The sequence below is a fragment of the Pollicipes pollicipes genome, unplaced genomic scaffold (genome assembly GCF_011947565.3).
Source record: "Pollicipes pollicipes isolate AB1234 unplaced genomic scaffold, Ppol_2.1 Scaffold_4219;HRSCAF=4965_pilon_pilon_pilon, whole genome shotgun sequence".
NCBI lineage: Eukaryota > Metazoa > Arthropoda > Thecostraca > Pollicipedomorpha > Pollicipedidae > Pollicipes > Pollicipes pollicipes.
Window position 1 is genome coordinate 20988588 of NW_023596448.1, and position 11197 is coordinate 20999784.

Sequence of the window (11197 nt, forward strand, 5' to 3'; positions counted from 1 at the left end):
CGGTAGGACACGTGTTGGTTGGATGCGCTGCTCTTACTCGGGAACGTCGTTTTGGCACGAGTTATTTGTTGACATATCGCCTCCCCCATGCCCTCCAAACGCTGCTGGGTGACAGTGATCCTGCCTTATCTGACCTTGTTCTCGACTGCGTGATTAAATCACCACTTGGTACGAAAATCTGATGAGAACTGATTCGCCACTCGGCTCCTCCTGGCCTTGTGCGTATGCATAATGATGCGATGATTTAATGACCCAGCACCCAACGTAACCAAGGTTTTACTCACGGTTTCTCCCCACATACATGCATTTAATTGTGATCCTGAATGACGATCCTTGTTGCCCATGTCTTCCATACTGCTTACCCTAACAAAGTAAAATTGCGTATGTGTGGTTTTCCCGTGCTTCCCCTCTCTTAAGTGGCCACCGGACTTATTTGCCGATTTATGAGCCGATTTTGTGCGGGATTAGTTAGGGAGCCCGGCTCTCCAATCTTGGAGAATAACGTAACTTAAAGCCACTAAAAATCCTATATCCTTGCATCGTCCCTGTTCAGACGCATGCAGGACTTACAGAGCTTACTTGCATCACTTACAGAGCCTGCTTACAGCACACACAGAGCTCGCGGGGCTGACATACCTTTACCTGATTCACGATGGATATTCCTTGAGTGATGGGGTTCCAAAAGCGCGCCTTGCTCCACACACCACCGATAGAGACATGAATGGCATTGCCAGCACTCAGTGTCCTCGACCGATGCATATTCCTGATTTTCAGGCCAAGTATTTTCCTAGATTTTTTGTGAACTAACGACAGGGGCTAAAGAAGTGTCTGCAAACGTTCTCGTTTAATATAATAAGCTAGCATTTGGACCTAAGTTGATCGTTCATTCATGACGCTACAATACTGGCTACACTTGCAGACGCGCGGTGCATTGAAAGTCACCGTGCCTTATTTCAGTTGCATCGCAACGATTGCAACATGCCATTGCGGCCAGATCAGCTGCCATATCTAGATCCTTTTCAGTATGTTGTACTGTCTGGTATGTAACAATGACACTCGGATAGCAATCGGCGAAGTCGGCCGACGGCTGGGCCGATGGAAATGGATAGCTTTGTCGCCTAAGACAATTGTGAGATAATAGCACGCTCAGCTTATCTAGCCCTTCAGGTACGTAGTTTCCTTTTCAGTTGGGATTGTGTCGCCAGCGGCGGTTGAGTTTCCTATTCAGACGTGGGGCGAAGGGGAGTTCATCACTTCCATCGCTCTGCCCCCCCCCCCCCCCCCCCCTCCAACATGGGCTCCATCCAGCCCGCCAACTTTGAGCAGTACGTGGACAAGAAACACATCTGTCGACATATCTTCCGGGTAAGCTGAGCCATTAAATTAATAAAAAAGCCGTTAAATTACGCGCCTGGTCCGAAATATGGAAAAATAGGTCGAGTCCCGGGAGAAGCCGCTTTTAAACAAATTTTGGAGGCAGGTTCAGACATTTTTCTTTGCTATCCCCCCGCGCCGACATCGTAGGTTTTTCGCAAAACTAAATCCCAGCAGCCCTACACTTACTGATAAACATGTCATTTCAAACAACTCAGAACAACATCTCACACAACTTAACAAATTAGAACAAGATCGTGCATTTGAATTCGTACATTTAGCACCCCTCAGTTGGAATCTTGGAATAAATGCTTGACATGTGTCTCTTCAACGTCCCCCGTTTGCCTCTGGAGCTACATTCTGCGTATCCATAACTTACTACCTCCCTAGATTGGCGAGGCGTTTTGATGCTTCTACCAGAGACGCCGTTTGCGGTAGACCGCTAGAAGAGACATACTGCGCTTTACAGACAGTAACGGCTAGGTACGTCTTTCAAGCCGGTGAGATTCTCACCATCCGAACACAACCAGCGTCAGCAGGCACAGCGGTACATTTACATAACTCGCTTACACGGCAAAAGTCGATGTTCCGACGCACTACACAACCTCACGCTACAAGTGTTGGAGAGCACAGACCAAGTCTAAGCTTTGTGTGTCGTGTGACTGGTATGCTTTCTTATAAGTTGTTTCCCTTTTCACGATTTTGTCATCAAAAATATATCGCAAAATTTACCATCTTTGTCAGCGCCTACAGCCAACAAATCGGAGGCTTTTTTACCCTTGCTTGGAACATTAAGGACGTTCTCCGTCAAGAGTTCTGTACAACTCTCGTCATCGATGTATTTCGTGTCTAATACAACGCAACACACAGCTGTAGAGCGTCATGATGGTCATCCACCATGGTCCCACGTGCATCAGCTCCACCGATCTGCGGCGTATTCGGACTGGTAGGTGGCTGCTAGGTGGCTGCTAGGTCGCTGTTCACCAGCGGCTACGGCAGGCGCACGAGCACGCGGCAGGGCCCGCCACTGCCGCCGCCAATCTTCATCGGCAACGCCAGGATCCTGCGGCAGAAAGTGACGCTGGTAGGAAGGAGCTTGCCATGTATTTAGGTGGGAAAGCCCCGAGTGTCCTCTTCCATCTGAATGTTCCGGTTTTTAGTGTGGAAGCTGGGTAGAAGAGATGCACCCAAAACTCTGAGCTGCATCTGTTTTTAGTTCCACCTCAGACGTTGATGAGGGAAGAACAACGTAAACACTCTCTCGCCCAGCTAAGGGCGAGTAAGAGCTGGTAAGAACAGATTAACTAAAGGATTAATCGTACATTCGAACATGCAGAGTACGTTGTAACGCATTTGTAGCCTAACGTATTGTTAACGTTGCCTAGATAATAGGACAGGCAGCTGACAGCCAAAACAAAAGTTTCTCTACCCTGAATCCGAGCCTCATCATTAGTACCAACCGCACAACACAAGCGCACTGATCCAGCGGCATGGCAGCGGCTGCAGACCGCGGGCAGCGTCTCCGTGCTCACGTGGCGCCGGTGGCCGGCACCCGGCTCATGTCTCCCACGTGCTCTAGGCCGAAGATGTTGCGCCGGAACAGCGCCTGGTGGGCGGGGAGCACTTTGCTGGTGCCCGGGTCCAGTGAGGGCGTGTCGATGCCGACGCCGACGATGGCGCCGTCGGCGGCGATCATCTCAGCCGCCGCCTCGCCGATACCCGCCCGGTGCGAGCAGTGACGTCACGCGCGCACTACCAATGACGTCATGTGCGCGCTGGCGCTTACGGTGTGCGTGGATCGTCACTGATGTCACATATGCACTGTCATTGATGTAATGTGTTCACTGACCGTGATGCTATGAGTGCTCTGACGTCTGGGTGTAATAACACATCCAGGTTGGCCGACACGGGTAATACTGGTATCACGCCCGCAGACAAAGGTGTTGAGACCCACGTCTCCGGACGGGGATAAAGTGGCGCTGGTTGTGGAGATCCGAATATTACGTCAACAGAATCTGCGCATGCGGGTGTGCTGCTGTTACGCTCGGACACGAGTGTAATCTGCCGAGTATTTAGGCACGCATTTGCCGATGCTTTGCCGAGAGACAAGGGCGGATGTCATGTATGCACTTACATCCACACCTGTCGCCACACCTACGAATACCGGGGTACTGACATCACATTCGAGACACGGACATGTCTACCTCCTGAGATCACGTCTGCGGATACCCACTGACGTCACACCGAGACACGGACACGTCTATCTCCTGAGGTCACGTCTGCGGATACCCACTGACGTCACACTGAGACACGGACACGTCTATCTCCTGAGGTCACGTCTGCGGATACCCACTGACGTCACACTGAGACACGGACACGTCTATCTCCTGAGGTCACGTCTGCGGATACCCACTGACGTCACACTGAGACACGGACACGTCTATCTCCTGAGGTCACGTCTGCGGATACCCACTGACGTCACGTCCGAGACACGGGCATGTCTGTCACCTGAGCTCAGGTTTGTGGATACCTGCTGACGTCACACCGAGCCACGGGCATGTCTATCCTCTGAGGTTATGTCTGCGGATACCCAGTGACGTCCCGTCAGAGACAACCTGAGCTCAAGTCTGCGGATAACCACTGATGTCACCCTGGATATACAAGTATACTAACGCCATGTCATGTCTGCGCATATACACTCACTGACGCGGTCGCCACATACAATCAGACAAGTGGTGGTCACGGTTTCGCTTTTCCTAGTTTATCGGACTGACGGCTTTACACAGCAGCTTGTGACTGCAATCTTATCAATGAATATCAATAATATTATCAACCAATACTTCCACTCAGCTTCACACTGACCAGGAAAGTGCACGTTATATCCAACTGACGTCTCCTTTTTCAGTTCCTCGGGTGGCACACCCCAGTAGCGCGTGTTGTTGCCCCAGTGGGCAGCGTAGCCGGTGTTCACCAGCAGGATGGTGGGGTAGATCCAGTCGCCGTGCGCCTCCTTCCAGGCGATCAGGTCGGCCGGGGTCAAGGTCGTGTCAGGGTCAGCCCGACTCCGGGCGGAGATGTTGACCACAGCCGCTGGAATAATAGGCGCCGAGGTGAAACAGGGCGCGACAGAGGTACTGACGCCTTTTGCTAATGACGTCAAAGCTCGGCAGAGTATATCCCCGTCTGTCACGTTGTGTGGTCAACGTGACGTGCGGATGAAAAAGGGGAGAGATAGGAAGACCAATGGCCAGCGACGCAATTGCCCAACCAGCTCCAGTTTTCCAAAAGATCCATGGTCTCTGTTCCTTCCCCCATGGCATTAATGGATTTTCGCTCATGCCTGGAAGAGGCAACTGCGTGAAAGGACCGTAAAGGCCTAAGAAGCAGGTAGCAAATGATTTCGCTGTATGGGATAGCAAAACAGGAACGCTTTCGACTTAATTTGTTGTAACAAGTAAATTGAAGCACACCATCTCCAGTTGACCGAACTGAACGTCTGTAATTTATCGGGTGTTTTCGGCTATTTTTGTCACTTTGACGCTTTTGGTGTCAAAATTCCGTTCATCCGTTCTGACATAGCCTACGTTTAATATATCCGGCGAAACCTTCTAGCACATGCGGGGCACTTGCAAGAGTTTGCGTTTTAGCACCCTGCGTGCGTCCCCTACTCCCACGAACTCGGAGATGACTTTCGCGTGCAGGATTTTTGGCAGTGTATAGGTGCGGGCATCGTCGCGGAGGACAGCTGGGTACCTCACCCTCCGAGAAAGCTTCCCGACTGGTGACACCCCCAGAGTTCAATGTCATCTCAGGAATCTTTGGTGTAGCAGGTTGTCGATGTGGTGGAACGGTGAGGCGGAAAATGTATGGCGCGGAAACGCACCGGCCGCCAACGATGTACGATGCCCATCGAACCCCACCTGGAGCTCCACTCCCTTTCGCCCCACTTACGAACTCTGACGTGATAATGCGCTGGGCTGGTTTGAGCCGCCAGGGATCGACGCTCAACACTCAGATAGGTTTTCCTTGCTCCGATCACTTTGATCGCATGGATGTTTGTAATCAGACACCACGCAAAGCAGTGCTTGTTATGCGATCACTCTGCCCACCAAAAATGGTAAAATTCCAGTTCACTGGCAGAATTTTGTGACCGGAATGCTCACCGTAACGCTGGCAATGTTCGGCCTTGTCCACCCCGTCGTCTGATCACATCTGACCTTTAGCGACCGCTGCCACCCGTCGCGGGCTATCCCGTCCAGACAGGTGGTTAGTTTCGCGACGTGAGTAAGGGGAGAGGGCTGATCAGGGCAGAATGACTTAGTTCTAACATACGCAAACAAGCGAGCCCGCTTATCGGCTTTGGCCCACTTACTTTTCAAAGTTGGGGGGCTGGAACCCCGTCCCCCAAGAGGGAACGGGAACTACACCCCCGGATCCAGGTGCAAATAGCAGCGTTAAAGCGACTCGAGCTCGCCTACCTCGCCACGGCGTGGATAGGTTGGGAGGGGGGGGGGGGGGGGGCGGCGCGCTAACCGGATCAGCCACGGGGCGACCTAATTGCGATATATACATCTTGCCTATTTGTGTGGGTTGCGCGCATATATATTGGTACGTTTAGCAAGACATTTTTGCTTAGGTATAGACCATTAAAGGGCGCGGTATTTTGTGCTTTTGATTGTTTCTGACTAGTTCTTCAATTTAGGGCTTCAATTCGTTTTCCTTTTTCTTGCACCTGGGCACCTGGTCTCTACCAACATTTGTTTTGAATTCTGCCGTAAATGCTTTCTTTTTGCCGCCGGATCACGTAGACTAAGATTGCTATAAAGTCTGCACAGCGAGGAGGACAGCTGCCCCTTCCCCAGGGGGCACAGTTCCCCTCCTCTGCGGGTATGCCGAAGGCGCAAAAGGATGTCTCTGCCAACTCAAAATTTTAACAAGGAGCCTGCCATTTTTTTTAAAAGGTACAAAACCTTTCCAAAATGCTTTATACCTAGCGTAGACGAACAAAGTTGACATCACGCAGTATTCCTAACTGCCAAAAAAACTACGGGCAGTATGACTTGGTCACAATGTTCGGAGTGGACATATTACGCTCATATGCTTACCGTTCGCCACAAACCGATCGACAGGGATCTTCTCCAAGGTCCAGCCGCCCCTGAAGACGTGCACGGGCGCGTCCATGTGGGTGCCGCCATGCTCCGCTGTCGCGAAGTTGTGCATCTCCAGCCTGCCAAACGGGGGCGGAAGGGGGGGGGGGGGTGAGACGGCACGCGAACGATCCGGTTCGGTTCAGGGAAGTGGCAGGCGGCACGCTTACATGCGGCCTTCCACCAAACACCGCAGCTGCGTGGCGGTGTTAGCGGGCCACGGGTACGGCCTCAGATGGGAATCGAACCCCCGTTTCCCCGCGTAAACATTTGAGGCATTTCCGACCGCTAACTACGCCACCTGTCACATTGAACGCGCGTAGAAGAGACGCCCAACGCGGAGTAAGAGAGTATTTTTGTCACCGACCGAATTTCTGCAGGGAAAATTGCTGCCAACAGCGTAATGCGATACCAGATGACGTGACATGACAAAGAAGTCCTGTCTCGTAGCGCCATTAGGAATCGGTGCATTACCGAAAGCCTTTGCCATCTTCGCAATTTCAATGTCATGCATACAGCCGAAACACTCATTTATACATGATCATTTGAAAAATGCTGCCGCTGCTAGGAATGCCGGCACACTGGCTCTACACTATGGATACGTTGCTATACAGAGTGCCTAAAGTGGCCGATGCCCGCGTTGGCCTACTTAGCCGTAAATGGCCTTAGGGTGGATAAATGGGACCTAACGAATAGGCACAGGATGGGATATTTCCATTAAGCATGGCCACTTTTCTTCGCGCTGCATGTAACAAAAAAATATTATATTTTCGTACACCTTCACAATCCCTGGGGCTTACTTGTTGCGAGGTGAGAGAAAAAGTGAACGCTGCCCCCTGTCATGTCTAGATAATGTTGATGTCTGATACTGGTATACTGTTACTGCTGATCTGACAGGCTGCCGGGTTCAATGGGGACCCCGGCAGCCTGTCAGAAATTTGATTGGCCGGAGAACTGCTTGGGGCCAAAGTGGTCCATCCATGAGAGCAAGGTCCTGGTCCGTTAAGAGCAAGGTCCTGAGCAGCAAGAGTGGTATTAAGCATCAGGCAGCCCAAGGCAATTACTAAACCCAAAGTGTCCAGAGTGCCCCTGGCCGGTCAGGGGTCCAACGATCAGCCAGAAGGGCTCCTGGGTGATGAAATGGGCCTCCCAGGCGCCAAAGGGGCCCTAAACATTTAAGAAGACCCCTAATTGTCTAGAGGGTTTTAAGGAAAACCAAATATCTCAGGCGATGCAATAGGCTACTGTTTCCTCCGAGTCCTCAACAGCGAGACGGGAGCCCAGGTGGTTAGAAGGGCTCCCAAGCAGTGGGAGCTGCATCGGCGACCGGAGATGTCTTGGGCTGCCAGTAAACAGAAGGGCTCCCAAGCAATGGGAGCTGCATCGGCGACCGGAGATGCCTTGGGCTGCCAGTAAACAGAAGGGCTCCCAAGCAATGGGAGGTGCATCGGCGACCGGAGATGCCTTGGGCTGCCAGTGAACCCACTGATCAGTAACATCAGCCCAGCCCAAATAAATTGTCAACCAGGATAATTGCACCGTATGCTTTATATCGATGAGAATGAAGGAAAGGAACACTGAGGGCACTTGGTACAATTGATGAGACCTGACATGAATTGCTGGAACTGCATAAAACAGCTCATTTAACTCGTGCCTAGACATAGTGTTATGCAGGTGATGCACCCTTGCAAAGTGTATCAGAAAAATAAATGCATGATAGATCAGTAACAAAGTGATATAAAACGAAACAATATGAAGAGCCAAAAATGAATATTTACGGAGAACTTAAGGAAGAGAGGTAACCAAAGCTTTGACAGAAACTACAGCCCACAAAATCGGTCGATTTTGTGATCCTCTTTTCAATCGCGATTCAAGATTCCAACCTTTTTTAGCTAGAATCAATTCAGCTCCTGTGTAGGTCAATCAAACGTATCTGCCAATCGCAATGGAAGCAGCTGCCACCAGATAACGGCTGCGATAACCAGAACACGATCCACTCACCAGAAGCCGTCCAGCTGTCCTTTGAACACTTCGCTCAGGTTGAACTTGAGGTTGCCCGGCCAGTACTGTGTGGTCTTGTCGTATGTGTGGCTGAGGTCGATCCACGGGCCGGCCGAGGCCGGGCAGAGCAGGGCCAGCAGGAGAGAGGAGCCGAGCAGAAGCCCGACTGGACAGGCGGAACTCATCTGCCGACGGTGCAACCAGATGCAATCATCACCATTGTCCAATATCTTAGCCACCGGTCCGGCAATACTGCAATACTAGACAGGCAGGGGTGTGCTAGCCAACGTATTTCAAAGAATGTACTACATACAATTTCCACGCGCAACAAGGGACCATTTATGCTTTTCCTTCCTGCAGTGTATAATTCCACTCACAACATATTGTCAACTACACTTATACACGCATGCACACGCTACGCATCCATGCTACACAATAAACACTACAGCAACTCTGCAGACCAACTCAGTACCTAGCGCACAAAGTCTTCACGCTCTCGACACAAGAGCGAGAACCATTCTTCGATAACCCAAATAGCTGTCGTAAATTGACCCTTGTCTTGATATGCCAGTTGTCATAACGTGGACTGTTAGGGGAGTGGGGGAGCGTCGATGCAAACCGTCCTTTTTGTCGTTTCCAAACCAATAAAGATAGAGCGTGGCGTTGCCAGAAAAAAACAGTGGATTGGTCTCGACAAGATATGGTGATCGGCAATGATTTGCATATTGCCAGATCAACAACTTGCCCTATTTTGTCCAGATAAAAGGTCAAATTTTACCCCCCAACAATCAAGTTTTCACTTAAATGTTCACATATACGAGAACAAGTATCACAGAGACACAACAATGGTGTTGATTGAAAAATATTCGTTGCTATGTTCAACGCCGAAGTGGCGTGTGGTTAAAATCTTGGATAGCCAAACTGGTATGAGAAGCACGATACGTATCCGTAACAACATTCTTGTAGCCGAGAGAGTCGAGTAAACAATTGATGAATCTCGGTGCGTTTCATACCAGTGGCAATACGCTCCAATAATGAAATTTACTCCACCCCCGAGTGTAGCTTGTTTTGCCACGGCCAGTGACAAGCCTCGATGGTGCGGACCCACAGACCGTCACTTGTGCAAGCCTCCGGCAGCAGGTGTGCCAGTGTGAACCTGGTTCATGGCTGGCCACACTCTGGTGTCAGCAGCCAATTATTCAGTCTTCCGTGGCGACATTTGTACCTAGTAACAATAGACCATTCACTGTCATTACAGCTTTCCTCCACATGTCTCGCATTACTGTGCTGTGCTTAACGGCGCTATTTACGATCAACGCTCAGCGTAGGGTGCTGGCCGGCTCCTGCAAAGACGCAAGGGGCAACGAAAGTTTCCCTAAGTTGGGAGTGGGGAAGGGCGATAGCCATTTTAGATCTTTCTTTTCACTCAACCCCCAGGGTGTCAATGCTAGATTTTTAGATAGTTGAGGCTCATCCCCTTCCTAGTGCCCCCACCCTTCAGTGGGCACGTTCATTTTCCACACCGATTCAGTTGTAACGGCCTTGCTAAAGACAAGCTCGTAAAGCACATGATCATGCGTGCCGTGTTGTTCTACCTGATGGGCTGGCGAACATATGCACTTACCAGGAATAATTTCCAGGTTGCACACTTCCAGCAGCTCGTGCATACACGCTTTCGCTTTCCACGCTGATTGCATTTTAGCCGCTGGGCATATAAACTCGCAATTTGTACATCATCATGCTTACCATTGAGTGCAACGCCTTCGGTTCCCTAGTTATAAGCACCTCTCTCAACGATTTCTGTATTATTGTTACGAAGGCTTTCCTTTATCCCGACCGGCCATCCATGTGGCAGTTCTCGCGGAAGCGCGTGAAGATTCCACGCCACACTTATTGTGAGGGTTTGCCGCACGAGCTTAGGAAGCACATCATCATATTCCACGTTAAATTTGACACAATTGGCCAGGGGCAGATCTAGGCTTGAGTTTTTTTGGGGGGACAACCGTTCGTCACCAGCTGGCTGGTGTGGGATCCAAGGTCCAGTAAATGGTGCCTCTCACGAGTACCTAGTAGGGACATCATTGAAAACTTGAAAAGCACCGAAATGCTTTTGAATCTTAAACAGAAATTAAAACAAAACAGTTAAAACAGCTAAAGTTAAAACAGACGGTAAGTGGAGGGAACTTTTATAAAGTTCTGGGAATGTTTTGGGTGGCCAAAACACACTCTCAGAGGTTTGGGGGGTGGGGCCACGGACCCGTGCCCCCCCCCCCCCTCCCCCAAGATCCGCCTAGGCAGTTGGCTCGCTGGATCTATGCACCTCCCTCAACCATTTCTTCAATATCGTTGACAAGAGGGCGCGATGTTCAGTTCATCCAGTCTCGTAGAATCATTGGTGTACGTTTTCACTTTTAATTTCATTGCATTTCAATTTCGCGGCATAGGATTTCACGCTACATCATCACACTCGCCATGAAATTCTACGCAATCGGCTCGCTAGTCATATGCATCTCTACACACAGCTTGTTTACAATTTGTACGAATACTTGCGAAGTTCCGGCTGATTTTGTGGCAAAGGCCATACACGGCACCCATCTGTGTCCCAACGCCTTCAAGGCTTCCAAAGGATCAGCGGTCAGGTAATGAAGATATCATGGGCTTACCGTTAGTGATGG

General features: G+C 50.5%; 1 protein-coding gene across 1 annotated transcript; it reads right to left on the reverse strand.

Annotated features, from left to right (window-relative positions):
- Positions 1-2314: 2314 nt before the first annotated feature.
- LOC119095320 (kynurenine formamidase-like) lies at positions 2315-3071 on the reverse strand. The gene is made up of 2 exons (XM_037218176.1): positions 2907-3071; positions 2315-2437 (listed from the first exon to the last, which is right to left on the reverse strand). Exons 1-2 carry the CDS (start codon positions 3068-3070, stop codon positions 2365-2367), a joined length of 237 nt encoding a protein of 78 aa, XP_037074071.1. The 5' UTR covers position 3071; the 3' UTR covers positions 2315-2364.
- Between the last annotated feature and the right edge of the window lie 8126 nt (positions 3072-11197).

What these genes read in the sequence shown, in the direction of transcription:
- LOC119095320 (XM_037218176.1), bottom strand. Translation starts at nt 3,070, where the DNA reads ATGATCGCCGCCGACGGCGCCATCGTCGGCGTCGGCATCGACACGCCC. An exon ending in GTGCCGGCCACCGGCGCCAC is followed by an intron (nt 2,438 to 2,906) that starts GTGAGCACGGAG and finishes TTTCTGCCGCAG; the next exon opens with GATCCTGGCGTTGCCGATGA.